The 27985-nt window shown below is 41.5% G+C and overlaps 1 protein-coding gene across 2 annotated transcripts; it reads left to right on the top strand.

The window, feature by feature from the left end:
* The first annotated feature begins 83 nt into the window (after nt 1-83).
* Nucleotides 84-24350, top strand: LOC110527192 (adhesion G-protein coupled receptor G7). Of its 2 annotated transcripts, XM_021608334.2 has the most exons (17): nt 104-451; nt 2229-2342; nt 4844-5140; nt 8518-8622; nt 9179-9288; nt 9760-9903; nt 10023-10108; nt 10228-10361; nt 10548-10661; nt 13208-13377; nt 14297-14449; nt 16821-16933; nt 17121-17452; nt 22421-22502; nt 23181-23339; nt 23601-23760; nt 23976-24350. In XM_021608334.2, exons 2-17 carry the CDS (start codon nt 2306-2308, stop codon nt 24183-24185), a joined length of 2406 nt encoding a protein of 801 aa, XP_021464009.2. In that variant the 5' UTR covers nt 104-451; nt 2229-2305; the 3' UTR covers nt 24186-24350. The 2 variants fall into 2 exon arrangements, 1 of the variants encoding a protein (XP_021464009.2); XR_002474092.2 differs by lacking the exon at nt 23976-24350 and having other exon boundaries at nt 84-451; nt 23147-23339.
* Nucleotides 24351-27985: the final 3635 nt, after the last annotated feature.

Below are 27985 nucleotides of genomic sequence, written 5' to 3'. Positions count from 1 at the left end.
CCATTGAGAGCATACATCATTGACAGATAAACTTGAATTGTTGCTTCTCGTTGTGTTGTTGTCCCCCGGTGGCTAGCTAACAAAACAAATGCCCTTTCCTAAATTAGCCATGGTTGGAGATAGTGATTTGGACTTGTGGTTTTATTTATCCTCCGTAATAGCCAATGATAATGGCGATTCTGATCCAACCATTAATTCATACATTGTTGTGCCTCTTGCCTGAGGATGGAAGTTCAATATGTAGCTACAGTAACGTTAGATGTAGAAGGCTAATGTTTTAACTCGCTAATGTTGCCTCGAATTGAAGTTAGGCTAGCGAACAAGCATTTTTAGCCAGGTAGCCTAGGACAACAAACAAATAAAAGCATGTACTGCTGTATGACAGAGTGATAAGACCGTGTCCTCAACATGAAAGAGAGGAGGATGGCATTGGCGTTTCTCTACAAGTAGGGTGAGTCAACATTGTTTTTCTACTTGCACACAGAAATCAAACCAGGACTGCCACCTCATATTTAGCGTACGTTGATTAGCCTTTATTGTTTTTGGTATCTTTTTGTTTTGACTGTATTAGACAAAGCAGAGGTGATTTAATGATCAAATGTTGAAGTTGAAATGGTGCTGGAATAGTGGAGGCAGCTCCTGTTTTCTTTGCGACTTGCGGTAACACTGGTTATAATTCAATAGTCGTTTAGTGGTCATAAAATGTCGAAACATTAACTTACTTGACAATGCTGTAGGTCATGTAACTAATTGTTTGTTACTGTACACGCAATATGCTTTGTGGACTTCATTGGACAGAGCTATCTGGTTTTGTGATAAAACAAAGGTGTGGTTGAATTTATTCTGCCACTTTTGTCTTATTGTCTCGGCCTTTAGACCTATATATCACGGTCGCAAAGCATATGAATTAGGTTATAGCACAATTATCACAACACAGGTTGTAATATGGCTTTTTTGTTGTTGGGGGGGCTTGGCTTTACCCAGGCACCGCTGCTGATAGTCTACACCTGTTGATTACGAAGCATGTGACAAAGGACAATTTAATTTGATTTTGACGCAGCCTCTGTTTCTACCTTCAACTGCCATGTGGTGGCGCCAAACTCTTCCTCTAAAGGGGGATTTAATATGGCTGTGGAACGTTCCATCATTTGAGCATATTCACTGTCACTTATGTATGTCTAATTTCAAGGTTAATTTGTTTCATAAGGTTCATTTAGGGGTACATTCTTCGAGAACTGCTATACATTTTGCCCACTATTTTAGGGAAAAAAGTGACAGTTTAATAAAGTGTTGTTTAAAAAAAAAAAAACAATGAGTTCAGCCTTTGAGCCTCCATTAGGACCAATAGGCTGTCCTGTCATCTACCTGGCAAACCCTCATCTTCATTATCTCATCTCCTGGCTCTGGAGCCTGTGGACAGATTAAGACTTGAGTTGTCTATCTGAGACTCCAGGGTTTAATGTTGGCCCGTCCTGCTGCCTTTAGAAACCCATCCTCTTATATCTCATCCTGATCTATGGAGCTGGCTGCCATAATCGGTTCTGCAAGGGATAGTTCGCTAGTTACTGTACCTCCAGTCTTAGACATACGTTCTAATTATCGCTACTTCCTCCACAAGTTTGCACTTGTTCACTGATTTGAAAGGAAATGACTGGAATAATAAATATGGTAGAAACTCTCACTAGACCAGGGATAGGCACCTTTGATGGGGTGGGGACCACAACAAACAATCTGAATCAGGAGGGAAGTGGCTCCCACACATGCAGTCAGAGCCAGCCCTAACCTTTTGGGGGCCTTAAGTGGAATTTTCTACCCCCACCCAGTTTGGGAAACTCACTTCTTACCCCTGAAACGAGTTTGGGAAACCCTGTTCTAGAGAAGTACACCCTCTAGTGTCCTGACATTCTAATCCAGACCTCCAAGACAGTTCCATCATTTCTTTTACACATGCTCTAGTTCAAAAAAGGTCTGTTTACCAAAACCTGTGCTGTACCTTCCCAGCTGAAACTAAGGATGTTTTGCATAGAGAAGGGTAATGCTATTGGTTGACTGGTCCTCACAGTATCCATCCATGTCTAATTTATTTATCCAGTCATGTCTGATCTAAAGAATTTGTGTCATTGTCTTTACTGATCATGTTGACAACATTGATTGTGTTGTACTTTCCCCTTAATTTCAACACTAAATCATTAACTGGTACCTGTACGTCAATGCGGACTCTGTAATAGGTGGAGCGCAGCATAAAACCAACAGACGTCCTAATAATGTGCAGTCTGCTGACACTGGATGACTGGAAACAGCAGAGATGAAGGAGCTATGGGTTATAGCTGTCTTTGCTACAGGTAAGACTTGCTCTATATTTGATTAATTCAGAGTGATTTAAGATGTTCAGACTACACTGAGTGAACAAAACATGAAGAACACCTGCTATTTTCCCTTATTGATGTCTCTTGTTAAATCCACTCCAATCAGTGTAGATGAAGGGGAGGAGACAGGTTAAAGAATGATTTTTAAGCCTTGAGACAATTGAGACATGGGTTGTGTTTGTGTGCTGTTTAGAGGGTGAATGGGCAAGACAAAATATGTACGTGCCTTTGAATGGGGTTTGGTAGTAGGTGCCAAGCGCACCAGTTTGAGTCAAGAACTGCAACGCTGCTGTGTTTTTCACGCTCAACTGTTTCTGTGTGTATCAGAAATGATCCACCACTCAAAGGACATCCAGCCAACTTGACACAACTGTGGGAAGCATTGGAGTCAACATGGGCCAGCATCCTTGTGGAATGCTTTTGACACCTTGTATTGTCCATGCCCTGATGAGCTGAGGCTATTCGGAGGGCTAAGGAGGGGTGTTCCTAATGTTTGGTATACTCAAAGTGCAAAGATGTATGATACATTTAACTTATCAATTGATTATAACCGAAGGATATACAGTTGAAGTCGGAAGTTTACATACACCTTAGCCAAATACATTTAAACTAAGTTTTTCACAATTCCTGACATTTAATCCTGGAAAATATTTCCTGTCTTAGGTCAGTTAGGATCACCACTTTATTTTAAGAATGTGAAATGTTAGAGTAATAGTAGAGAGAATAATTTATTTCAGCTTTTATTTCTTTCATCACATTTGCAGTGGGTCAGAAGTTTACATACACTCAATTAGTATTTGGTAGCATTGCCTTTACATTGTTTAACTTGTGTCAAACGTTTCGGGTAGCCTTCCACAAGCTTCCCACAATAAGTTAGGTGAATTTTAGCCCATTCATCCTGACAGAGCTGGTGTAACTGAGTCAGGTTTGTGGGCCTCCTTGCTCGCACACGCTTTTTCAGTTCTGCCCACACATTTTCTATGGGATTGAGGTCAGGACTTTTATGGCCACTCCAATACCTTGACTTTGTTGTTCTTAAGCCATTTTGCCACAACTTTGGAAGTATAGTTGTGGTCATTGTCCATTTGGAAGACCCATTTGTGACCAAGCTTTAACTTCCTGACTGATGACTTGAGATGTTGCTTCAATATATCCACATAATTTTCCTGCCTCATGATGCCATCTATTTTGTGAAGTGCACCAGTCCCTCCTGCAGCAAAGCACCCCCACAACATGATGCTTCTACTCCCGTGCTTCACAGTTGGGATGTTGTTCTTCGGCTTGCAAGCCTCCCCCTTTTTCCTCCTAACATAACGATGGTCATTATGGCCAAACAGATCTATTTTTGTTTCATCAGACCAGAGGACATTTCTCCAAAAAGTATAATCTTTGTCCCCATGTGCAGTTGCAAACCATAGTCTGGCTTTTTTATGGCGGTTTTGGAGCAGTGGCTTCTTCTTTGCCGACCGGCCTTTCAGGTTATGTCGATATAGGACTCGTTTTACTGTGGATATAGATACTTTTGTACCTATTTCCTCCAGCTTCTTCACAAGGTCCTTTGCTGCTGTTCTGGGATTGATTTGTACTTTTCGCAAAAAAAGTATGTTCATTTCTAGGAGACAGAATGCGTCTCCTTCCTGAGCGGTATGACGGCTGCGTGTTTCATGGTGTTTAAACTTGCGTCCTATTGTTTGTACAGATGAACGTGGTACCTTCAGGCGTTTGGAAATTGCTCCCAAGGATAAACCAGACTTGTGGTTTTCAATTTTTTTTCTGCGGTCTTGGCTGATTTCTTTTGATTTTCCCATGATGTCAAGCAAAGAGGCACTGAGTTTGAAGGTAGGCCTTGAAATACATCCACAGAAACACCTCCAAATTAACTGAAATGATGTGATTTAGCCTATCAGAAGCTTCTGAAGCCATGACATAATTTTCTGGAATTTTCCAAGCTGTCCAGGCGCAGTCAACTTAGTGTATGTAAACTTCCGGCCCACTGGAATTGTGATAGAATGAAATAATCTGTCTGTAAATAATTGTTGGAAAAATTACTTGTGTATTGCACAAAGTAGATGTCCTAACCGACTTGCCAAATCTATAGTTTGTTAACAAGAAATTTGTGGAGTGGTTGAAAAATGAGTTTTAATGACTCCAACCTAAGTGTATGTAAACTTCCGACTTCAAATGTATTAGTGTCTATGAAGAAATAGTTTCAGATGTATTATTTAATGCAGACACTCGACTGTAAATTGACTACTGGCAGGTCTTAGATTCCGTTGATAACAGAGTAGTCTTTGCTGTCAACCGTTTATTGGCAGTGATGAAGATTTATTTCTCTCATAAACTACAGTAGAAAACATTTCTACACTGATGCAGACACAATGAAACTGGAACAGCATGGATCATCTCCAATGATTATAGGTACTGACACTATGTTCCCTTGTTTATGTGGTTAACTGAGTGAATTCTCTTTTTTAAAGTCTCTTTTCCACAGGGGAATCTCACCAAATCATCTGCCATTCTGACCACCATTGACATAACTACCCCAACTACTACTGCCCCTTTAACCCCTGACCCTCCAACTACTGACACTCCAATTACTGGCTACCTAAATACTACTGGTCTTCCAACTACTGGTTACCCTACCTCTATCCCTGTTACCAGTATCAGTCTCTCCTCTCCCACCACAACCCCTCTGGACTGTATCAACGGTGGTGAGCTGCAGAGTGGAGTCTGTATCTGTCCTGATGAGTGGACTGGAGAGACCTGTTCAGAGGGTACATCCACACACTTACACTATACCTAACCCTGGATCTACCATTCAGACTCCTCCACAATACTACACTACTATACCTAACCCTGGCTCTACCATTCAGACTCCTCCACAATACTACACTACTATACCTAACCCTGGCTCTACCATTCAGACTCCTCCACAATACTACACTACTATACCTAATAGAGGTCTACCAATTAATCGTAATGGCCAATTAATTAGGGCCGATTTCAAGTTTTCATAACAATCAGTGATCAGCATTTTTGGACTCCGATTATGGTCGATTACATTGCATTCCACAAGGAGACTGCGTGGCAGGCTGACGACCTGTTACGCGAGTGCAGCAAGGAGCCAAGGTAAGTTGCTAGCTAGCATTAAACTTATCTTATAAAAAACAATCAATCAACATAATCACTAGTTAACTACACATGGTTAATGATATTACTAGTTTATCTAGCTTGTCCAGCGTTGCATATAATCGATGTGGTGCCTGTTAATTTATCATTGAATCGCAGCCTACTTCACCAAACGGGTGTTGATTTAACAAAAGCGCATTCGCAAAAAAAGCACTGTCGTTGCACCAATGTGTACCTAACCATAAACATCAACGCCTTTCTTAAAATCAAAACACAAGTATATATTTTTAAACCTGAATATTTAGTTAATATTGCCTGCTAACATGAATTTCTTTTAACTATGGTAATTTTATCACTTCTCTTGCTTTCCGTGCAAGCAGAGTCAGGGTATATGCTGCAGTTCGGGCTGCCTGGCTCGTTGCGAACTGTGTGAAGACCATTTCTTCCTAACAAAGACCGTAATCAATTTGCCAGAATTGTACATAATTATGACATAACATTGAAGGTTGTGCAATGTAACAGCAATATTTAGACTTAGGGATGCCACCCATTAGATAAAATACGGAACGGTTCAGTATTTCACTGAAAAAAATAAACGTTTTGTTTTCGAAATGATAGTTTACGGATTTGACCATATTAATGACGTAAGGCTTGTATTCCTGTGTGTTTATTATATTATAATTAAGTCTATTATTTGATAGAGCAGTCTGACTGGGCGGTGGCAGGCAGCAGCAGGCTTGTTAGCATTCATTCTAACAGCACTTTCCTGCATTTGCCAGCAGGTCTTCGCTGTGCTTCAAGCACAGCGCTGTTTATGACTTCAAGCCTATCAACTCCCGAGATTAGGCTGACAATACTATAGTGCCTATAAGAACATCCAATAGTCAAAGGTTAATGAAATACAAATGGTATAGAGAGAAATATTCCTATAATTCCTATAATAACTACAACCGAAAACGTCTTACTTGGGAATATTGAAGACTCATGTTAAAAGGAACCACCAGCTTTCATATGTTCTCATGTTCTGAGCAAGGAACTTAAACGTTAGCTTTCTTACATGGCAAATATTGCACTTTTACTTTCTTCTCCAACACTTTGTTTTTGCATTATTTAAACCAAATTGAACAGGTTTCATTATTTATTTGAGACTAAATTGATTTTATTTCTGTATTATATTAAGTTAAAATAAGTGTTCATTCAGTATTGTTGTAATTGTCATTATTCCAAATATATATATTAAAAATCGGCCAATTAATCGGCAGCTGCTTTTTTTTTTTGTCCTCCAATAATCGGTATCGGCGTTGAAAAATCATAATCGGACGACCTCTAATACCTAATCCTGGATCTACCATTGACTCCACTCAACACCACTACACTACTAAACTGTACAGTCATGGCTAAAAGTTTTGAGAATGACACAAATATTAATTTCCACAAAGTTTGCTGCTTCATTGTCTTTAGATATTTTTGTCAGATGTTACTATGGAATACTGAAGTATAATTACAAGAATTTCATAAGTGTCAGTTGATGCAAAGAGTCAATATTTGCAGTGTGGACCCTTCTTTTTCAAGACTTCTGCAATCCGCCCTGGCATGCTGTCAATTAACTTCTGGGCCACTGATGGCATCCCATTCTTGCATAATCAATGCTTGGAGTTTGTCAGAATTTGTGGGTTTTTGTTTGTCCACCAGCCTCTTGAGGGTTGACCACAAGTTCTCAATGGGATTAAGGTCTGGGAAGTTTCCTGGCCATGGACCCAAAATATCAATGTTTTGTTCCCCGAGCCACTTAGTTATCATTTTTGCCTTATGGCAAGGTGCTCCATCATGCTGGAAAAGGCATTGTTCGTCACCAAACTATTCCTGAATGGTTGGGAGAAGTTGCTCTTGGAGGATGTGTTGGTACCATTCTTTATTCATCGCTGTGTTCTTAGGTAAAATTGTGAGTGAGCCCACTCCCTTGGCTGAGAAGCAACCGCACACATGAATGGTCTCAGGATGCTTTACTGTTGGCATAACACAGGACTGATGGTAGCGCTCACCTGGTCTTCTCCGGACAAGTTTTTTTCCGGATGCCCCAAACAATCGGAAAGGGGATTCATCAGAGAAAATGACTTTACCCCAGTCCTCAGCAGTCCAATCGCTGTACCTTTTGCAGAATATCAGTCTCTCCCTGATGTTTTTCCCGGAGAGAAGTGGCTTCTTTACTGCCCTTCTTGACACCAGGCCATCTTCCAAAAGTCTTAGCCTCACTGTGCGTGCAGATGCACTCACACCTGCCTGCTGCCATTCCTGAGCAAGCTCTGTACTGGTGGTGCCCCGATCCCTCAGCTGAATCAACTTTAGGAGGCGGTCCTGGCGCTTACTGGACTTTCTTTGGCGCCCTGAAGCCTTCTTCACAACAATTGAACCGCTCTCCTTGAAGTTCTTGATGATCCGATAAATGGTTGATTTAGGTGCAATCTTACTGGCAGCAATATCCTTGCCTGTGAAGCCCGTTTTGTGCAAAGCAATGATAACAGAATGTGTTTCCTTACAGGTATCCATGGTTGACAGAGGAAGAACAATCATTCCAAGCACCACCCTCCTTTTGAAGCTTCCAGTCTGTTATTCAAAATCTATCAGCATGACAGAGTGATCTCCAGCCTTGTCCTCATCAACATTCACACCTGTGTTAACGAGAGAATCACTGACATGTCAGCTGGTCCTTTTGTGGCAGGGCTGAAATGCAATGGAAATGTTTTTTTGGAATTCCGTTAATTTGTATGGCAAAGAGGGACTTTGCAATTCATCATCATAACATTCTGGAGTATATGGAAATTGCCATCATACAAACTGAGGCAGCAGACTTTGTGAAAATAAATATTTTTGTCATTCTCAACTTTTGGCCATGACTGTACATAACCCTGGGTCTCACGTTCTCAGTCCACAACACTATTCCTTGGATCACACACTCAGAATGTATATTTCATGTTTGCAGTCACATATTTGGTCCATGTTGAAATATATTTTGTTTCGATAGAGAATTTCTGCAATTCAACCAGCAAGGATGGATTCTCCTTCCCAAGAACACCGGTTGGCTGGTCTGCTTATTCAGAAGAGTCATGTGATGAGAAGACAACCAGTGGTATGTTACTTTTATTCACCTAAAATGAAACCATTTTATTCATCTGTTACAATCCTAATGAATGCTGTATTAGGTAAAACAAATCTTGATTATATTTTCTATTTAATAATATTTTTTTTCTCATCCAATTTTGTGGTATCCAATTGGTAGTTGGATACCGCTTGCAACTCCCGTATGGGAGATGCGAAGGTCGAGAGCCGTGCGTCCTCCGAAACACAACTCAGCCAAGCCGCACTGCTTCTTGACACAATGCCCTCTTAACCCGGAAGCCAGCCACACCAAAGTGTCGGAGGAAACACCGTGCCAGCTCGCACTGTGCCCGGCCCGCCAGTATGCGATGGGACAAGAACATCCCTGCCGGGCACCCCCCCCCCCCCCCCTAACCCGGGCGACGCTGGGCCAATTGTGCGCTGCCCCATGGGTCTCCCGGTCGCAGCGACAGAGCCTGGACTCAAACCAGGATCACTAGTGGCACAGCTAGCACTGCGATGCAGTGCCTTAGACCACTGCACCACTCTGGAGGCCCTTGATTACCTTTTTGTCTTGTTTCCTCCAGCCGGTTTACCAGAAGCCTCAGCAAGATGTTTGAATGACACCGGCTCTCCGATGTTTGGTCCTCCTTACATTCTGCAGTGTGAATTTACCCTCAGTGACATTCAAGGAAATGTACGTCAATAGGTATATTTTTTAATTATCTTGATTTATGACCAGTCTCAACTTAGCTTTCTTCTTTCTTTGGGTCAGTTACTTAGGTCATCATTATGAGGAGTGGATCTTACAGTTTGAAGATCAGTAACAACTGGCTTTTACCATGTTTATCATGTATTCTGTTCCTTTATTCTGCTTAACAGTTGATGATGAATATTCTTTTTTTATTTGTGTTTTACATTACTTTTTATTGAGTCATTCAGCAGATGCTCTTATCCACAGTGAGTGCATACATTTTCATACTGTTGCCCTGTGGGAATTGAACTCACAACCCTGGTGTTGCAAGTGCCGTTCTCTACCAACTGAACCACGTAGTTAATACTGGGAATTTAATATCCAAATGCACTCCCAGTTCAGCATGTTGTTGTCACTTATACAATGTTCTGTTGAAAAACTAAAATTAATAAAAAAAATTATGTCTCTATTCAGATCTCCAGCAGTTCAGGTGATTTACTACAGTTAGCCTTCAGTACTCAGATCCTGACCTCCCAACCAGAGCAGCTGTCAGCTGACAACATCACCACAGCAGCTCAGATCGCTAACACACTGCTTCTGTCTGCAAATATCACAGAGGTATAACATGTATTGAAATCAAGTCGTGAACTATGACATGTTCTGGAGAAAAACGTGAGGTTGTCACTGCAGTGATTTGAACACTTGAGGGTCATCCCCTGGTTTTGATCATGTTGCAGGACATCGCAGTGGCAGCTGTAACTACCATCAGTCAGCTGCTGAATGCCAGTGAGGAGAGTACACAGGAGAGAGACGCTGTCCAAAAGTACTGGAGTGTGTGTGTGTGTGCATGGGTGGTGGTGTGTGTTTATGTGTGTACGTGTGCCTCTGTGTTTGTGTGTATGGGTGCATGTACACTAATGTTTTTCTGTGTTTCTCTCCCAGCCTCACCGAGACCTTGGAGAAGTTTTCACTGGACCAGCACAATAATGTGTCCTTGGTGGTTCAGCCCAACCTGGTAGTCCAGTCTGTCCAAGTACCAAGTGACTCAGTAGGGATCCAGTTTACTGCTCTGACTGGTGAGTGAGATTGCTAGTGAACCTACACACTGGCATTTAAAGTGATGGTCTATATCTGTATTGACAGACTGGGTAAAACTTCTCAATGTTGGTCAGTAAGGCTTGGTATGGATTACAGACAATTACAGAAGTAACACTATATTGCTCTGCTTTAAATTGCTGAATCAAATTAATCTCCTTCTCCAGGAAGTTCTGGTAATTTTGTGGCAAACGGAATTAATCTCAACATCAATACCTCTGAACTGATAGCTGACAAAGGAGGTTCTACCGATGTCCAGATTGTTATCAAATTCCCACCAGGTGAGCCAATGTTTTATGCAAACATAATGTATGAACTCAAGCTTCAATTTCCTTAAATTTATATCACAGAGAGAGCTTAACTGCTGTTTGTGGTCTCAGAAATCAGGTCAGCAGTGACTAAATGTAGATTGTCCAATTAAGTTGAGTTACAGTGCCTTGCGAAAGTATTCGGCCCCCTTGAACTTTGCGACCTTTTGCCACATTTCAGGCTTCAAACATAAAGATATAAAACTGTATTTTTTTGTGAAGAATCAACAACAAGTGGGACACAATCATGAAGTGGAACGACATTTATTGGATATTTCTAACTTTTTTAACAAATCAAAATCTGAAAAATTGGCCGTGCAAAATTATTCAGCCCCTTTACTTTCAGTGCAGCAAACTCTCTCCAGAAGTTCAGTGAGGATCTCTGAATGATCCAATGTTGACCTAAATGACTAATGATGATAAATACAATCCACCTGTGTGTAATCAAGTCTCCGTATAAATGCACCTGCACTGTGATAGTCTCAGAGGTCCGTTAAAAGCGCAGAGAGCATCATGAAGAACAAACGAACACACCAGGCAGGTCCGAGATACTGTTGTGAAGAAGTTTAAAGCCGGATTTGGATACAAAAAGATTTCCCAAGCTTTAAACATCCCAAGGAGCACTGTGCAAGCGATAATATTGAAATGGAAGGAGTATCAGACCACTGCAAATCTACCAAGACCTGGCCGTCCCTCTAAACGTTCAGCTCATACAAGGAGAAGACTGATCAGAGATGCAGCCAAGAGGCCCATGATCACTCTGGATGAACTGCAGAGATCTACAGCTGAGGTGGGAGACTCTGTCCATAGGACAACAATCAGTCGTATATTGCACAAATCTGGCCTTTATGGAAGAGTGGCAAGAAGAAAGCCATTTCTTAAAGATATCCATAAAAAGTGTTGTTTAAAGTTTGCCACAAGCCACCTGGGAGACACACCAAACATGTGGAAGAAGGTGCTCTGGTCAGATGAAACCAAAATGGAACTTTTTGGCAACAATGCAAAACGTTATGTTTGGCGTAAAAGCAACACAGCTCATCACCCTGAACACACCATCCCCACTGTCAAACATGGTGGTGGCAGCATCATGCTTTGGGCCTGCTTTTCTTCAGCAGGGACAGGGAAGATGGTTAAAATTGATGGGAAGATGGATGGAGCCAAATACAGGACCATTCTGGAAGAAAACCTGATGGAGTCTGCAAAAGACCTGAGACTGGGTCGGAGATTTGTCTTCCAACAAGACAATGATCCAAAACATAAAGCAAAATCTACAATGGAATGGTTCAAAAATAAACATATCCAGGTGTTAGAATGGCCAAGTCAAAGTCCAGACCTGAATCCAATCGAGAATCTGTGGAAAGAACTGAAAACTGCTGTTCACAAATGCTCTCCATCCAACCTCACTGAGCTCGAGCTGTTTTGCAAGGAGGAATGGGAAAACATTTCAGTCTCTCGATGTGCAAAACTGATAGAGACATACCCCAAGCGACTTACAGCTGTAATCGCAGCAAAAGGTGGCGCTACAAAGTATTAACTTAAGGGGGCTGAATAATTTTGCACGCCCAATTTTTCAGTTTTTGATTTGTTAAAAAAGTTTGAAATATCGAATAAATGTCGTTCCACTTCATGATTGTGTCCCACTTGTTGTTGATTCTTCACAAAAAAATACAGTTTTATATCTTTATGTTTGAAGCCTGAAATGTGGCAAAAGGTCGCAAAGTTCAAGGGGGCCGAATACTTTCGTAAGGCACTGTACATGATATTTATGGTTGTTTGTAATTTAGTTTAGCCTTTTTAATCATTATTTATTTATTTATTTATTTATTTATTTATTTTTATATATATTTATTTTTATATATATATATATATATATATATATATATATATATATATATATATATATATATATATATATATAAAAACTAGGCAAGTCAGTTAAGAACATTCTTATTTACAATGACGGCCTCGGAACAGTGGGTTAACTGCCTTGTTCAGGGGCTAAACGACAGCTCGGGGATTCGATCCACCAAACTTTCGGTTACTGGCCCAACGCTCTAACCACTAGGCTACCTGCCGCCCCATGTTATTGTTTTTACCATCGCGGACCACTTTGGAAACAAACCTTTTAATTAATACAATTAATATCCTCTGGGTCCTTTGGGTAATCGTTAACTTTTATTCTGCTGGAGCGAGAAGTAAGAAGCAGAGTACTTCATTTTTCTTTTTTTCTTTACTCCGTTGTTGGGTTTGTTGTCTCTTGAATCCTGTCGGATTCTTTTTATGAAAAATTTATTGGGAATTACCCAAAATAAATTCTGTTACCCAAAATAAATTCTATTCAATATGGATAAGTAAACTAATGAGAAGTAATTTGGCTTCCACGATAAGCCTACAAGGTAAGGTCAAGCTACTCATGTATATGAACAACTATCTCTCTCTCGCTTTCTCTCCCTCCTGCTCTCTTTCTCTTCACCCCTTCGCTCTCCCTCTCCCCTCTCTTTCAATTTTACTCCACTCAGTTTTGGATAGTAAAAACACAAACCACTCCATTGGTTTTGTGCTCTACCAAAACGACCGGTTCTTCAGGTCCAGTGCTTTCAGTGCTTCTTCAGGGACCAGCAGAACGGTCATCTCTGCTAACCTGGGACAAGAATCTGGGTTGCATGTTGAGATGCTCTTCAAGCCCACAGTAAGATTTATCTTAGAATCAATAAACACAAAGTGGTCCAAATTCTCTGGGAAACGTGTTGGGAAGTTATTCATTATCTAAGTCACATGTGTCAAACTCATTCCATGGAGGGTCGAGTGGCTGTGGGTTTTTGTTTCTCCCATGTATGTGATTGATAATTAAGGTTACTGATTAATATGGAACTCCCCTCATCTGATTGTCTTGAAAGGAAAAAACGAAAACCAGCAGACACTAGGCCCTGCATGGAATGAGTTTGACACTCCTGATCTAAGTTATCCATTGACGCTTATGTGCCACAAGGAACAAGAAAGCATATGTTGTATTTGGTATATGATATACAGTGGGGCAAAAAAGTATTTAGTCAGCCACCAATTGTGCAAGTTCTCCCACTTAAAGATGAGGCCTGTAATTTTCATCATAGGTACACTTCAACTATGACGGACAAAATGAGAAAAAAGACAGGTGTCTTTTATACTTATAACAAGTTCAAACAGGTGCCATTAATACAGGTAACGAGTGGAGGACAGAGGAGCCTCTTAAAGAAGAAGTTACAGGTCTGTGAGAGCCAGAAATCTTGCTGGTTTGTAGGTGACTAAATACTTATTTTCCACCATAATTTGCAAATAAATTCATTAAAAATCCTACAATGTGATTTTCAGGATTTTTTTTTCTTCTCATTTTGTCTGTCATAGTTGAAGTGTACCTATGATGAAAATTACAGGCCTCATCTTTTTAAGTGGGAGATCTTGCACAATTGGTGGCTGACTAAATACTTTTTTGCCCCACTGTATAATTGTAACTACTTCTTTCCCACATGTACTTAATGACCTGTTATGCTTCATATTTGACTTGCATACTGTGAATGCATGTGTTTTTCTGAAGGATTTACAGTGAGGTTGTTTCTGTTCTTACTTCTCAGACTGTCCCCAACGCCTCCCTCCATGACTTTGCCTGCGTGTGGTGGAACTACACGTTGAAAGACTGGAGCACCTTTGGCTGCTACAAAGTCAACCACTCAGCAGACGGCCTGCGATGTTTCTGTAATCACACCACTAACTTTGCTGTGCTGATGGTGAGTAGCTAACTGCCGTCATCTCCCTTTTACTGACCACACTCTGACCTATGGAGGGGTTCAAACTTTTTGGGCCCATGACCCCATTTTGATATCTGATAATTCTCGTGACCCCAAACATGTAGATTTTTTTGTAGTAATTAAGATGGGCTATGGCAGTCAGTTGCAAAACATTCTAACAGTATTTTTGATTGTCTTCTCAACTCACCATCACATCATTTTAATGTGGGGCTATGATAGTCAGGGGACATTATGTCAGACCAATTTGCTACTATCTCACCACCACTACTGAGATAGTGAGATAGGAGACATGATTCATGTTGTGTCGGTGGTTCTCAAAGTCAGGGGGTGTGGTTGACAATGCGCACCTCATCTCTGCTGTCACTTCCAACCTGGATCGATATTTGGTTTTAATGCAGTAAATCCACAAAATCCAGCCTCACACAGATATGAGCTGTCAAGAGTTACCATGAGTTTTAATATTCAGAGGGAGACGGCAGGATATTTATTCCCTTTGGGTCAGGAACCAAAATGCGTTATCTGCAGCATTCGGTCATATGACCGCATTTTTTGATGGATTTGTCCAGTATTTCAGTCAGGCATTCCAACCTGTCTCTTGCAGTCACGTTGCGCTTATGAAAGAATATACACTACCATTCAAAAGTTTGGGGTCACTTACAAATTTCCTGTTTTTGAAAGAAAATCACCTTTTTTTTGTCAATTAATATATCATCAAATTGATCATAGGCATACAGAGGACCATTATCAGCAACCATCACTCCTGTGTTCCAATGGCACATTGAGTTAGCTAATCGTTTTAAAAGGCTAATTGATCATAGGCGGACAGAGGACCATTATCAGCAACCATCACTCCTGTGTTCCAATGGCACATTGAGTTAGCTAATCATTTTAAAAGGCTAATTGATCATTAGAAAACCCTTTTGCAATTATGTTAGCACAGCTGAAAACTGTTGTGCTGATTGATTAAATTCAGCAATAAAGCTGGCCTTCTTTAGACTAATTGAGTATCTGGACCATCAGCATTTGTGGGTTCAATTACAGGGTCAAAATGGCCTGAAACAAAGAACTTTCTTCTGAAACTCATCAGTCTATTCTTGTTCTGAGTAATGAAGGCTATTCCATGCAAGAAATTGCCAAGAAACTGAAGATCTCATACAACGCTTGGTACTACCCCTTCACAGAACAGCGCAAACTGGACAACTGAGCAAGAGGACAAGTACATTAGAGTGTCTAGTTTGAGGACGGGTGAGGCGTCTGTTTCTCAACTGGCAGCTTCATTAAATGGTACCCGCAAAACACCAGTCTCAATATCAACAGTGAAGAGGTGACTCCGGGATGCTGCAAAGAGAAGGCCATATGTCAGACTGGCCAATAAAAATAAAATATTAAGATTGACAAAAGAACACACAATGGACAGAGATAGAGCTTTTTCTTTGCAACTCTGCCTAGAAGGCCAGCATCCTGGAGTCACTTATTCACTGTTGACATTGAGACTATTGAGACTATCGTTATTGATATCTGATATTTTTGCAGCTCAAGACGAGACATAGGCCTATGTCATAGGCCTTTCGTCAACAAATACTTCTCAAATCCTTTCAGCCTAAATTTCTGCTAAACTTGGAGAGGATCGTCAGGCCTCCTTACTACTTACAAAAAACATGCTTCTGATGAAGAGCTAGAAAAGTAAGTAAATAGCCATATTAGACTGAAAGATATAAGCATAGCAGTGGGAAGTAGGGTGCTGAGGGTGCTGCACCCCCTGAAAAATCTGAAATACAAAATAATATTAATTCATATTTTCACAAAAGTAGTGCATTGGGCTTTTACTAGTCCTGTATTAGCAGACTGATAGCCGTTTATAGCACAGGCACAAAAAAATAAAATTCAGCAAAAAAAATGTCAATTATGAAAAAATGTCCCGTAAATCCTTCTGTTGTACCGCATTTTTTGTATTTTATATGTGGTCACCTCAAGTGTAAATTATTCAAGTGCAACGGTCAAGTGCGACCTTTTCCCACGATCTAAGGGCACTTTCTGGTTGAATTTTATAGTTGAATCATTTTAATTTAGCTTTTTTAAGGTTAACCACATTACAATGATTTTGAGATACAAACAATATTATAATATTTTATACAACTTAATAATAAAACTATTTAAATCTATAGCAGGATTTAGGAAATTCTCCTGTGATCCCATTTTCATATCAGGCGACCCCCACATGGGGTCGTGACCACTATTTTGGGAACCTATGGTTTACCGCAGCATATCCAGACACATGAGGGTGATGACTTTATACAGTATGACTGTGACAAACTTAGTGTTAATTTAATTTTTTATTTTCTTTCTACAGTCGTTCAGGAGGGATTTTAAATACGCTGAAGCACTAAACTGGATCACCATATTGGGATGCTCCATGTCCATCATAGGGTTGAGTTTAACAATAACATTCCAGATCGCAACCAGGTAAGATCCTACAGGGTTCCAGAACCAATTCAAAATATTTGGTGCTTCTCAACCGTGTAAAGAAGCCCTTTGTCTGATCCAACAGGACTTGATAGGTGAAATCATTTTAAAACACACTATTAATGAACCAACACATAGCTACACATATAACTTCCCTAACATAGTGTTGTCTATCACTTATCCCCAGGAAGTCACGCAAAACCAACCCAACGGTTCTCTTAGTGAGTGTCTGCGTGTGTCTCCTGATCTTCACCCTGCTCTTCATGTTGGGAGTGGACAACCCTCATAAACAGCTGGACAAACCTGAAATACTCGAGGACAACGTTCTCCCCCCGTCCGACACACACACAGAGCAGGACAGAGGGCCCTGTACTGCAGTGGCGGTCCTGCTGCAGTACTTCCTGTTAGGGACGTTCACCTGGAACACGCTGTATGCCACAAATGTCTTCCTGATGATCAGAAACAGCCTGGCCACCAGCCCGTCACACTTCACAGCCTATACCGTGGCCATCGGATGGGGTAGGACAGCATGGAGAAAAATAAACTATTTTGTTGTTTCAGAGGCTTTGGCTGGCATTATACCTAGGCTCTTGAACCAAAACTAATGCTAGGTGATATTTTCAGGCTCTAATAAGCCTGAACTATAACATAAAAGCTACTTGTATAGTGATGTTATGTCTTTAGATTATGTATGTGTAGTATATTACTCTGTACAGTGCCTTTGGAAAGTATTCAGACCTCTTGACCTTTCAACGTTTTGTTACGTTACAGCCTTATTCTAAAATTGATTCAATTGTTTCCCCCCCTCAATCTACACACACTACCCCAAAATGACAAAGCAAAAACAGGTTTTTCCATTTTTTTTAACATTTATTAAAAATAAAAGTTATCATATTTACACAGGTTGAAAACGTCAGTGAAGGCACTTGCCAGTTGGTCAGCGCATGCTTGGAGTATACGTCCTGGTAATATATCTGTCACTGGGCAGCTCCTGGCTGGGTTTCCTTTTGTATTCCGTAATAGTTTGCAAGCCCTGCCACATCCGACAAGCGTCGAAGCCGGTGTAGCAAGATTCAATCTTAGCCCTGTATTTACTCTTTGCCTGTGTGATGGTTCGTCTGAGGTTATAGCGGGATTTCTTACGTCCTGGTTAGTGTCCCGCTCCTTGAAAGCGGCAGCTCTAGCCTTTAGCTCAGTGCGGATGTTGTCTGTAATCCATGGCTTCTGGTTGGGGTATGTACATACGGTCACTGTGGGGACAACGTCATCATTGTACTTATTGATAAAGCTGGTGACTGATGTGGTATACTCCTTAATGCCATCGGATGAGTCTCGTAACATATTCCAGTCTGTGCTAGCAAAACAGTCCTGTAGCTTAACATATGCGTCATCTGACCACTTCCGTATTGAGCGAGTCACTGGTACTTCCTGCTTTAGTTTATGCTTATAAGTAGGAATAAGGAGAATAGAATGACTTCCTGCGCCGACAGAGATGGCCGACTCGCTTTGCGTTCCTAGGAAACTATGCAGTATTTTGTTGTTATTTCTTACATTGGTACCTCAGGTAATCTTAGGTTTCATTACATACAGTCGGGAGGAACTACTGAATATAAGAGCAACGTCAACTCACCATCATTACGACCAGGAATACGACTTTCCCGAAGCGGATCCTGTGTTTTGCCCACCCAGGACAATGGATCGGATCCCAGCCGGCGAACCTAAAACAACGTCGCCGTAAAAGGGGCAAACGAAGCGGTCTTCTGGTCAGGCTCCGGAGACGGGCACATCACGCACCACTCCTTAGCATACTACTCGCCAATGTCCAGTCTCTTGACAACAAGGTTGATGAAATCCGAGCAAGGGTAGCATTCCAGAGAGACGTCAGAGACTGTAACGTTCTTTGCTTCACGGAAACATGGCTCACTCGAGACACGCTATCGGAGTCGGTGCAGCCAGCTGGTATCATCACGCATCGCGCCGAGAGAAACAAGCATCTTTCTGGTAAGAAGAGGGGCGGGGGGGTATGCCTTATGATTAATGAGGCGTGGTGTGATCATAACAACATACAGCCCCGTCGCGGACCAGGATGTCTTGCTCCCAGACAGACTAAATAACTTCTTTGCTCGTTTTGAGGACAATATAGTGCCACTGACACGGCCCACTACCAAAACCTGCGGACTCTCCTTCACTACAGCCGACGTGAGTAAAACATTTAAACGTGTTAACCCTCGCAAGGCTGCAGGCCCAGACAGCATCCCCAGCCGCGTCCTCAGAGCATGCGCTGACCAGCTGGCTGGTGTGTTTACAGACATATTCAATCAATCCTTATCCCAGTCTGCTGTCCCCACATGCTTCAATAGGGCCACCATTGTTCCTGTTCCCAAGGAAGCTAAGGTAACTGAGCTAAACGACTGCCGCCCCGTAGCACTCACTTTCGTCATCATGAAGTGCTTTGAGAAACTCGTCAAGGACCATATCACCACCCTACTTGACACCCTAGACCCACTCCAATTTGCTTAGGTCCACAGACGACACAACCACACTGCCCTAAACCATCTGGACAAGAGGAATACCTATGTGAGAATGTTGTTCATCGACGACAGGTCATCATTTAACACCATTGTACCCTCCAAACTCGTCATCAAGCTCGAGACCCAGGGTCTCGGCCCCGCCCTGTGCAACTGGGTACTGGACTTCCTGACAGGCCGCCCCCAGGTGGTGAGGGTAGGTAACAACATCTCCACCCCGCTTATCCTCAACACTGGGGCCCCACAAGGGTGCGTTCTGAGCCCTCTCCTGTACTCCCTGTTCACCCACGACTGCGTGGCCATGCACGCCTCCAACTCAATCATCAAGTGTGCGGACGACACTACAGTGGTAGGCTTGATTACCAACAACGACGAGACGGCCTATGGGGAGGAGGTGAGGGCCCTCGGAGTGTGGTGTCAGGAAAATAACCTCACACTCAATGTCAACAAAACAAAGGAGATGATCTTGGACTTCAGGAAACAGCAGAGGGAGCACCTCCCTATCCACATCGACGGGACAGTAGTGGAGAGGGTATTAAGTTTTAAGTTCCTCGGCGTACACATCATGGACAAACTGAATTGGTCCACCCACACAGACAGCGTTGTGAAGAAGGCGCAGCAGCGCCTCTTCAACCTCAGGAGGCTGAAGAAATTTGGCTTGTCACCAAAAGCACTCATACAAACTTTTACAGACGCACAATCGAGAGCATCCTGTCAGGCTGTATCGCCACCTGGTACGGCAACTGCTCCACCCACAACCGTAAGGCTCTCCAGAGGGTAGTGAGGTCTGCACAACGCATCACCGGGGGCAAACTACCTGCCCTCCAGGACACCTACACCACCCGATGTCACAGGAAGGCCATAAAGATCATCAAGGACAACAACCACCCGAGCCACTGCCTGTTCACCCCGCTATCATCCAGAAGGCGAGGCCAGTACAGGTGCATCAAAGCTGGGACCGAGAGACTGAACAACAGCTTTTATCTCAAGGCCATCAGACTGTTAAACAGCCACCACCAACATTGAGTGGCTGCTGCCAACATACTGACTCAACTCCAGCCACTTTAATAATGGAAATTGATGTAAAACATGTATCACTAGCCACTTTAAACAATGCCACTTAATATAATGGTTACATACTCTACATTACTCATCTCATGTGTGTATATACTGTACTCGGTACCATCTACTGCATCTTGCCTATGCCGTTCTGTACCATCACTCGTTCATATATCTTTATGTACATATTCTTTATCCCTTTACACTTGTGTGTGTGTGTATAAGATAGTAGTTGTGGGATTGTTAGTTAGATTACTCGTTGTTTATTACTGCATTGTCGGAACTAGAAGCACAAGCATTTCGCTACACTCGCATTAACATCTGCTAACCATGTGTATGTGACAAATTTGATTAGAATTATGGTCAGATTTGTCAAATGGAGGGTGAGGGAGAGCTTTTGTGTGTGGAGTAAAGGTTGTCTTTTTTCCCCCCCACTCCTCTGGTTGCACATGTAGCATGCTGGTAGAAAATAGGTAAACGGGTTTGAAATTTCCCAGCATTAAGGTCTATGTCCACTAGGAGGGCATTTTCTTGTTTACTTATGGCTTTATACAGCTCGTTGAGTTCGGTCTTAGTGCCAGCATCGGTTTGTGGTGGTAAAGACAGCTACGAAAAGTATAGATAAATTCTCTAGGTAAATAGTGTGGTCTACAGCTTATCATGAGATACTCAATGTTAGGGGGGGGGGGGGGTCAAAACCTCAAGACTTCCTTAATATTTGATTTCTCACACCAGCTGTTAGACATAGACTACCACCCTTGTCTTACTGTAGACAGCTGTTCTGTCTTGCCGATGCACAGAAAAACCGGCCAACTATATATTATCCATGTTGTTGTTCAGCCACGACTCGGTGAAGCATAAGATAATACCGTTTTTAATGTCTCGTTGGTAGAATAGTCTTGAACGGCGCTCATCCAGTTTATTCTCCAAGTCCGGCTGGGCTACTCAAGGACATTCAGAGATTGTTCCCAAGCCACTCCTGTGCTTAGGGTTGTTGTCCTGTTGGAAGGATCCTGAGCGCTCTGGAGCAGGTTTTCATCAAACATCTCTCTGTACTTTGCTCCGTTCCTCTCTCCCTCGTTACTGACTAGTCTCCCAATCCCTGACGCTGAAAAACATCTCCACAGCATGATGCTGCCACCACCATGCTTCACCGTAGAGATTGTGCCAGGTTTCCTCCAGACGTGACACTTGGCATTCAGGCCAAATAGTTCAATCTTGGTTTAATTTTGGCAAACTCTAAGTGGGCTGTAATGTGCCTTTTACTGAAGAGTGACTTACGTCTGGCCACTCAACTATAAAGGCCTGATTGGTGGAGTGCTGCAGAGGCCGTTGTCCTTCTAGAAGGTTCTCCCATCACCAAAGAGGAACTCGGGAGCTCTGTCAGAGTGACCATCGGGTTCTTGGTCACCTCCCTGACCAAGGCCCTTCTCCACCGATTGCTCGATTTGGCCAGGAGGCCAGCTCTAGGAAGAGTCTTGGTGGCTCCGAACTTATTCCGTTTAAGAATGGTGGAGGCCACTGTGTTCTTGGACTTTCAATGCTGCAGCATTGTTTTTGTACCCTTCCCAAGAGCTGTGCCTCGACACAATCCTGTCTCGGAGCGCTACGGACAATTATTTCGACCTCAAGGCTTGGTTTTTGCTAAGGTATATGGTATTTCTGTTTTTTGTTTTCAATAAATTTGCAACAATTTCTCAATCTGTTTTCGGTTTGTCATTATGGGGTACTGTGTGTAGAGTAATGAGGAAAACAACATTTATTTAATCAATTTCAGAATAAGGCTGTAACGTAACAAAATGTGGAAAAAGTCAAGGGATCTGAATACTTTTTAGAATACTCAACATATGGCTGCATGCAAAACTACCAGGAAATAACAACATCATTCTCTGTCTTTTAGGACTGCCTGCGGTTGTGGTGGCCCTCACCTTAGGAATTAGTTACAGAGTGGATGATCCACTGGGTTACAGGCAGGAGGAATTGTGAGTCATTACTGTACTATACTACTACTACTACTACTACTGAACTGAATTGTACTATACTACTTCTCTATACTGTACTGAGAGCGACCCGCCTCAACGTATTTACTAGTCTATGACCCACTGACACCGCCCCCGGTAAGAGAGTCCAAGAGTTAACACACACAGGAACTTTATTCACACACAGGAGAAGATGTACATGGGGATGATTTTTTGTAATCACTCATCCCATACATATATGTTTACCCAGGCTCTGACACTGGAAACAACACAGTTCAGGCCCTGCTAATACTGACACACTTGAGAGAGCATGCAATGGACCTGACGGGCTAGCTAGGAACATCTGACCAGTCACAGGATGCATGGTCAGAGCATTGGCAGAGTGTAGGGTGCATGGGGACAGTGATTGGCTGAAGTTCTCATGTGAACTGTACTGTACTATCAATATAACTAATACTGTAAACGCTTTTCCCTATCAATGATCGTATTACATGCTTTTAACGATGGTAAAGAGCAATTTTAAAAGTTGTAAAAAAACTAAAAGAACGATCCATTGTGTTGAAAGGTTTCTTGTTTACTTATGCCACCCACCATGTTTACTTTATACCACGTTATACAAATCACTGCCTGTTTTGTCTGTCCCACAGTCCCACTCTCAAACTCATTCATTTGACCTCTCAGTTGCTGGCTTGCTGCCCTCGATCCAAAGGGGAACTTTGACTTCAAGCTGCCAATGTTTTGGGGGTTCCTGATCCCTGTGGCATTCATGCTTATCTTCAACACAGTGATGTTGGTATATTTTGCAGTTACAACGTGCAAGACCAACCCACATTTAACTAGGTAACATTAATCAGTCTTGATTTTAAATGCTTACTAACGAGCTTAATTGTTAATTGTCTTTCAATGAAAAGCTTGTTATAAATCAAATGTATTTTATTATTATTAATTCAGTCATTTAGTAATCAAATCATACAATTTAATAAGCACCGTGCTCTAACCCACTCACCCACTGGAAGTCAAATGTTCTTCTACCACAGCATTACAGCAGTCTATTACAGCACTCTATTACAGCACTGTAAGTATGTTGGTTATGTTTCCCAGTACAAGACACACATCGATGAAGAAGAAGTTCCTCAGTAGCTTCTCTCTGGCTGTGGTGCTCGGTCTCTCCTGGATCCTGGGCTATCTGTTGCTCATTACACAGAACCAGACCATGTACACCATACTCAACATCTCCTTCTGTGTTCTCACCACCACTCAGGTAGTAAACGTATGCACTCACTACTGTAAGTCTGCTAAATGACTCAAATGTAAACTATGAATACTATTATTCGACAGAATCCAGACATGATTTGAAAATTAGACACCTACTAAACATAAATAAATGGAGCTGCTCCTTATGGAAACACTACCTTTTGTTTGTCCTTGTGTGTTCCTGAAAATACTTGATAACGTCTTTGTGTTTTTGCTCCACAGGGCTTGCAGATTTTCATTCTGTTCACAGCAAGAACAACAATTGTCAAGAAAAAGATGTCAAGTACTTTGAATTCTGTCTCTAGTGTTGGGATCCCTCTTCACACTAGGACGTTCAGTCTATGGCGAGGCGAGCACAGTGATAAAGTAGAATCATACACACAGCAGGACACTGTGTTATTTCCAACTTGTTCCTCACAGACATCTAACTGATGGGCTGCAAGTTCAAACCAAGTTTGTAAAACTTCTCCTCTTGTACTATAATATACAATATACTGCACACAATTTTGTATCCACGTAGAGTATATTTACTGTGAAGACTAGTCCCTCAGTTGTTGTCCAATGATTTTTTTTTTGAATAAAAGTGTTCAATAATTATGTGATTGTCTTTTAAGCTAATGTTTGTCTAAGTTTTCTTATAGTGAGAAAAAACACTATTTTACACAATCTCAGAAAATAGCTTAAGACACTGTAGCCCAGGGGTGTTTAACAAATTTTCCCCTCGGGCCACATTTGGTCATTAGCGAGGTCAGATGGGACGCACTTAAAATTGATTAAGAAGCTTCTGCTCTATCTGCCTGTACAGCACAGGCTGCAGCTGCCAATTACAGTTATGATAGAATGAGGAAGAAAACAGGCATGTCATAACCATGAAAAAACAGGGCATCTGGATATTCTGGGGCAGCTTGAGAGCGAGGGCACTCACCTGGCAAGACATCTGCGTCATGGAAGGGCAGCGGATTAATCTTCTGCATTGTTTACAGAGCAATGTTTTTTTCCCACACCAACAAACCTTCACACGTGGGGATTGGCAGTGTCATGACATGGACCTCTTTGGGTATAGCGAGCACCATCCCACTCTCTCTCTCTTACCACCTCTCTCTCGTCCCCCCTACACCCAGGCTCTGTTAGGCAGGTCATAACTTCCTAGAGTAGTTTCTCCTCATGGCCAGAGTATAAAGAGAGTGAGTTTCACAGGAGAACAAAGGAACCCCTTCCACATCAAAGAGCTTGAGAACTGAACAATGTCCATGTTTTGGAGAATGTGTACACGGTCTGGGAAGAATCCAGCTACGAACTGGTCCATTTTGTATAATTTTGTGAAACTCATGAGAGACAATACAGCGACATTACCAAAACTCTGATTATACAAGAGTCTCCGTTTTGTGAGTCTTGCATCTGATTGTTGTATAAAATTAATGAGGAAAGATGAAACTATTTGTGAAATTATGTAATGTGATTTTAAACTGTTTAATGAAAGAAAATCAAATTCCCTTTTTAAAGTTGAACTAAATCATTGGCCTGCACCATGAGCACAGACATTGAACTGGCGCCATGGGACAGCCCCTTTCTACTGTTACGAATATAACCCCCACCTGGAGGAATTCCCTTCAGACCAGCTTACCTCGAGGTTTGAGACCAGACCAGTACCCCATCACAGAGGGTGCTAAGGTTTGAGTAGATTGCTGAATCTTTTAATCATAGCATGTGGTTCAACTCTGAGACTATCCATCCGGCAAAATAAGAGCTACTCTTTCGATACAAATTACTAGTCTGCAGCTAGAAATTATGTACCCGTGAATGTGAAGGCCGACAACCGCCGAAACATATATTCTATAAAATTTCTGTATGGGACTCGGACCTATCCATTCTAACCACGGAAGAGAGTGAGTGAGGACAAACTTTCCAACAGAAATCACGACGACACACTGAGCATAAATATATATATTGATTGCAATTATTCCCGAATGAGTGAGCATTCGTGTTCAAAGGATTAGCATTTCAATTATTATAATTATCAACTGTGTAGTGTCTTTTGTCTTTCGCGCCCTTCTCAGTCCCTTTGTCTACCAAACCGCCATACCGGTTTAGCCCACTAGGGCACATCCCCTATCATTTCCTTGTAACCATATCTACTTTGTTTGTGTGTGCATTTCTGAGATTATTTAGTTAGTTAATAAATAAATGATTGAGACAATTGATGTATGAATGATTCTTGGTGAAGGCTGGGTTCGTAAACATTAGAGGTCGACCGATTATGGTTTTTCAACGCCGATACCGATTATTGTTATGAAAACTTGAAATCGGCCATTTCGATTAATCGGTCGACCTCTAGTACAGATGACCAACAATTTACGACGTTTGGAATGAGACAAACGTGAAGTAAAGAATAATTGATTAATTAGAAGACTTAATTGATCAGATATTAAAATATCTATAAGTTATATTAGGAAAATTATAACTTTGTAATCTGAATATTTTCCTTGGTGCCCCGACTTCCTAGTTAAGAACATTTACATGTTTAGAATAATCACGTAATAATAATTACAGGGAATTGATTTGATAAAATAAGTCTTCAGTTTTTTGTAACAGTATTTTTATTGGAATTTCACAATTTTCACCCATATTAAGAGATACAACAACAGAGACGAAGCAAAAAAAACAGCACTCACTTACACATACCTGTGTGCGTATATATATTACATACATACATACACACACACACACACACATACACACCCATACATACGTACACCATACGTACGCCATTTTCCTCTTCCCGCTCGGTGCTTCTCTCACCCCATCCCCATCATTGCGTCTCTCAATACATACATTTTAAACAAACTTACAAACAGAAATTAAACAAAAAAGCTCAGTTTAAACCAAGAGGTTAGGTTCCACACATGGAACGTACAGTGTAGTTCTGAAATACATAGATCACCACCATTCTACGAGAATCCTTGCAGCATAATAGCTGATACCTCAGGTTCTAGGTAATTTAGATAAGGTTCCCATACTTTGTAAAACTGGTCTGTTTTAGAATGCAATGTACATGTCAGATATTCCAGAGGCACCCATTCAAATAGTGTCTTATGCCAACCTTTAAATAGAAGGAACCTTATCACTAATCCACTGTAAAAGGATGTTTTTCCAGACTGCTAAGGTAAGGATGTTGTAAAGCCTCCTCTTACCCACAGCAGTAACATGCCTGTCATGATTTTAAATGCTTACTAACGAGCTTAATTGTTAATTGTCTTTCAATGAAAAGCTTGTTATAAATAAAATGTATTTTATTATTATTAATTCAGTCATTAGTAATCAAATCATACAATTTAATAAGCACTGTGCTCTAACCCACTCACCCACTGGAAGTCAAATGTTCTTCTACCACAGCATTACAGCAGTCTATTACAGCAATCTAACTATGTTGGTTATGTTTCCCAGTACAAGACACACATTGATGAAGAAGAAGTTCCTCAGTAGCTTCTCTCTGGCTGTGGTGCTCGGTCTCTCCTGGATCCTGGGCTATCTGTTGCTCATTACACAGAACCAGACCATGTACACCATACTCAACATCTCCTTCTGTGTTCTCACCACCACTCAGGTAGTAAACGTATGCACTCACTACTGTAAGTCACTCTGGATAAGAGCGTCTGTTAAATGACTCAAATGTCAACTATAAATACTAGTGTCTATTGTACCACAGAACCAGACATGATTTACAATTAGACACAAACTAAACATAAATAAATGGAGCTGCTCCTTATGGAAACACTACCTTTTGTTTGTCCTTGTGTGTTCCTGAAATTACTTGATAACGTCTTTGTGTTTTTGCTCCACAGGGCTTGCAGATTTTCATTCTGTTCACAGCGAGAACAACAATTGTCAAGAAAAAGATGTCAAGTGCTTTGAAATCTGTCTCTAGTGTTGGGATCCCTCTTCACACTAGGAAGTTCAGTCTATGGCGAGGCGAGCACAGTGATAAAGTAGAATCATACACACATCTGGACACTGATCTGTCATTTCCACCTTGGTCCTCACAGACATCTAGCTGATGGGCTGCAAGTTCAACCTCTGTTGTAAAATATCTCATATACCTCCACTATTGTCCTATAATATACAGAATAATACACACAACATTTTGACCTGTTGTAAAATATGTCATATACCTCCACTATTGTCCTATAATATACAGTATAATACACACAACATTTTGTATGACGTATGTTCAC

Source organism: Oncorhynchus mykiss, chromosome 7, assembly GCF_013265735.2.
Source record: "Oncorhynchus mykiss isolate Arlee chromosome 7, USDA_OmykA_1.1, whole genome shotgun sequence".
Lineage (NCBI taxonomy): Eukaryota > Metazoa > Chordata > Actinopteri > Salmoniformes > Salmonidae > Oncorhynchus > Oncorhynchus mykiss.
The sequence above is the reverse complement of the archived record's forward strand: the minus strand, read 5'-3'. Positions and strand labels throughout refer to the sequence as shown.

Bases quoted from the DNA above. Each gene is read 5' to 3' on its own strand.
- LOC110527192 (XM_021608334.2), top strand. From the start codon at position 2,306: ATGAAGGAGCTATGGGTTATAGCTGTCTTTGCTACAG. The intron at 13,378-14,296 runs GTAAGATTTATC...CTTACTTCTCAG, and splicing joins AGATGCTCTTCAAGCCCACA to ACTGTCCCCAACGCCTCCCT. The intron at 23,340-23,600 runs GTAACATTAATC...TATGTTTCCCAG, and splicing joins ACCAACCCACATTTAACTAG to TACAAGACACACATCGATGA.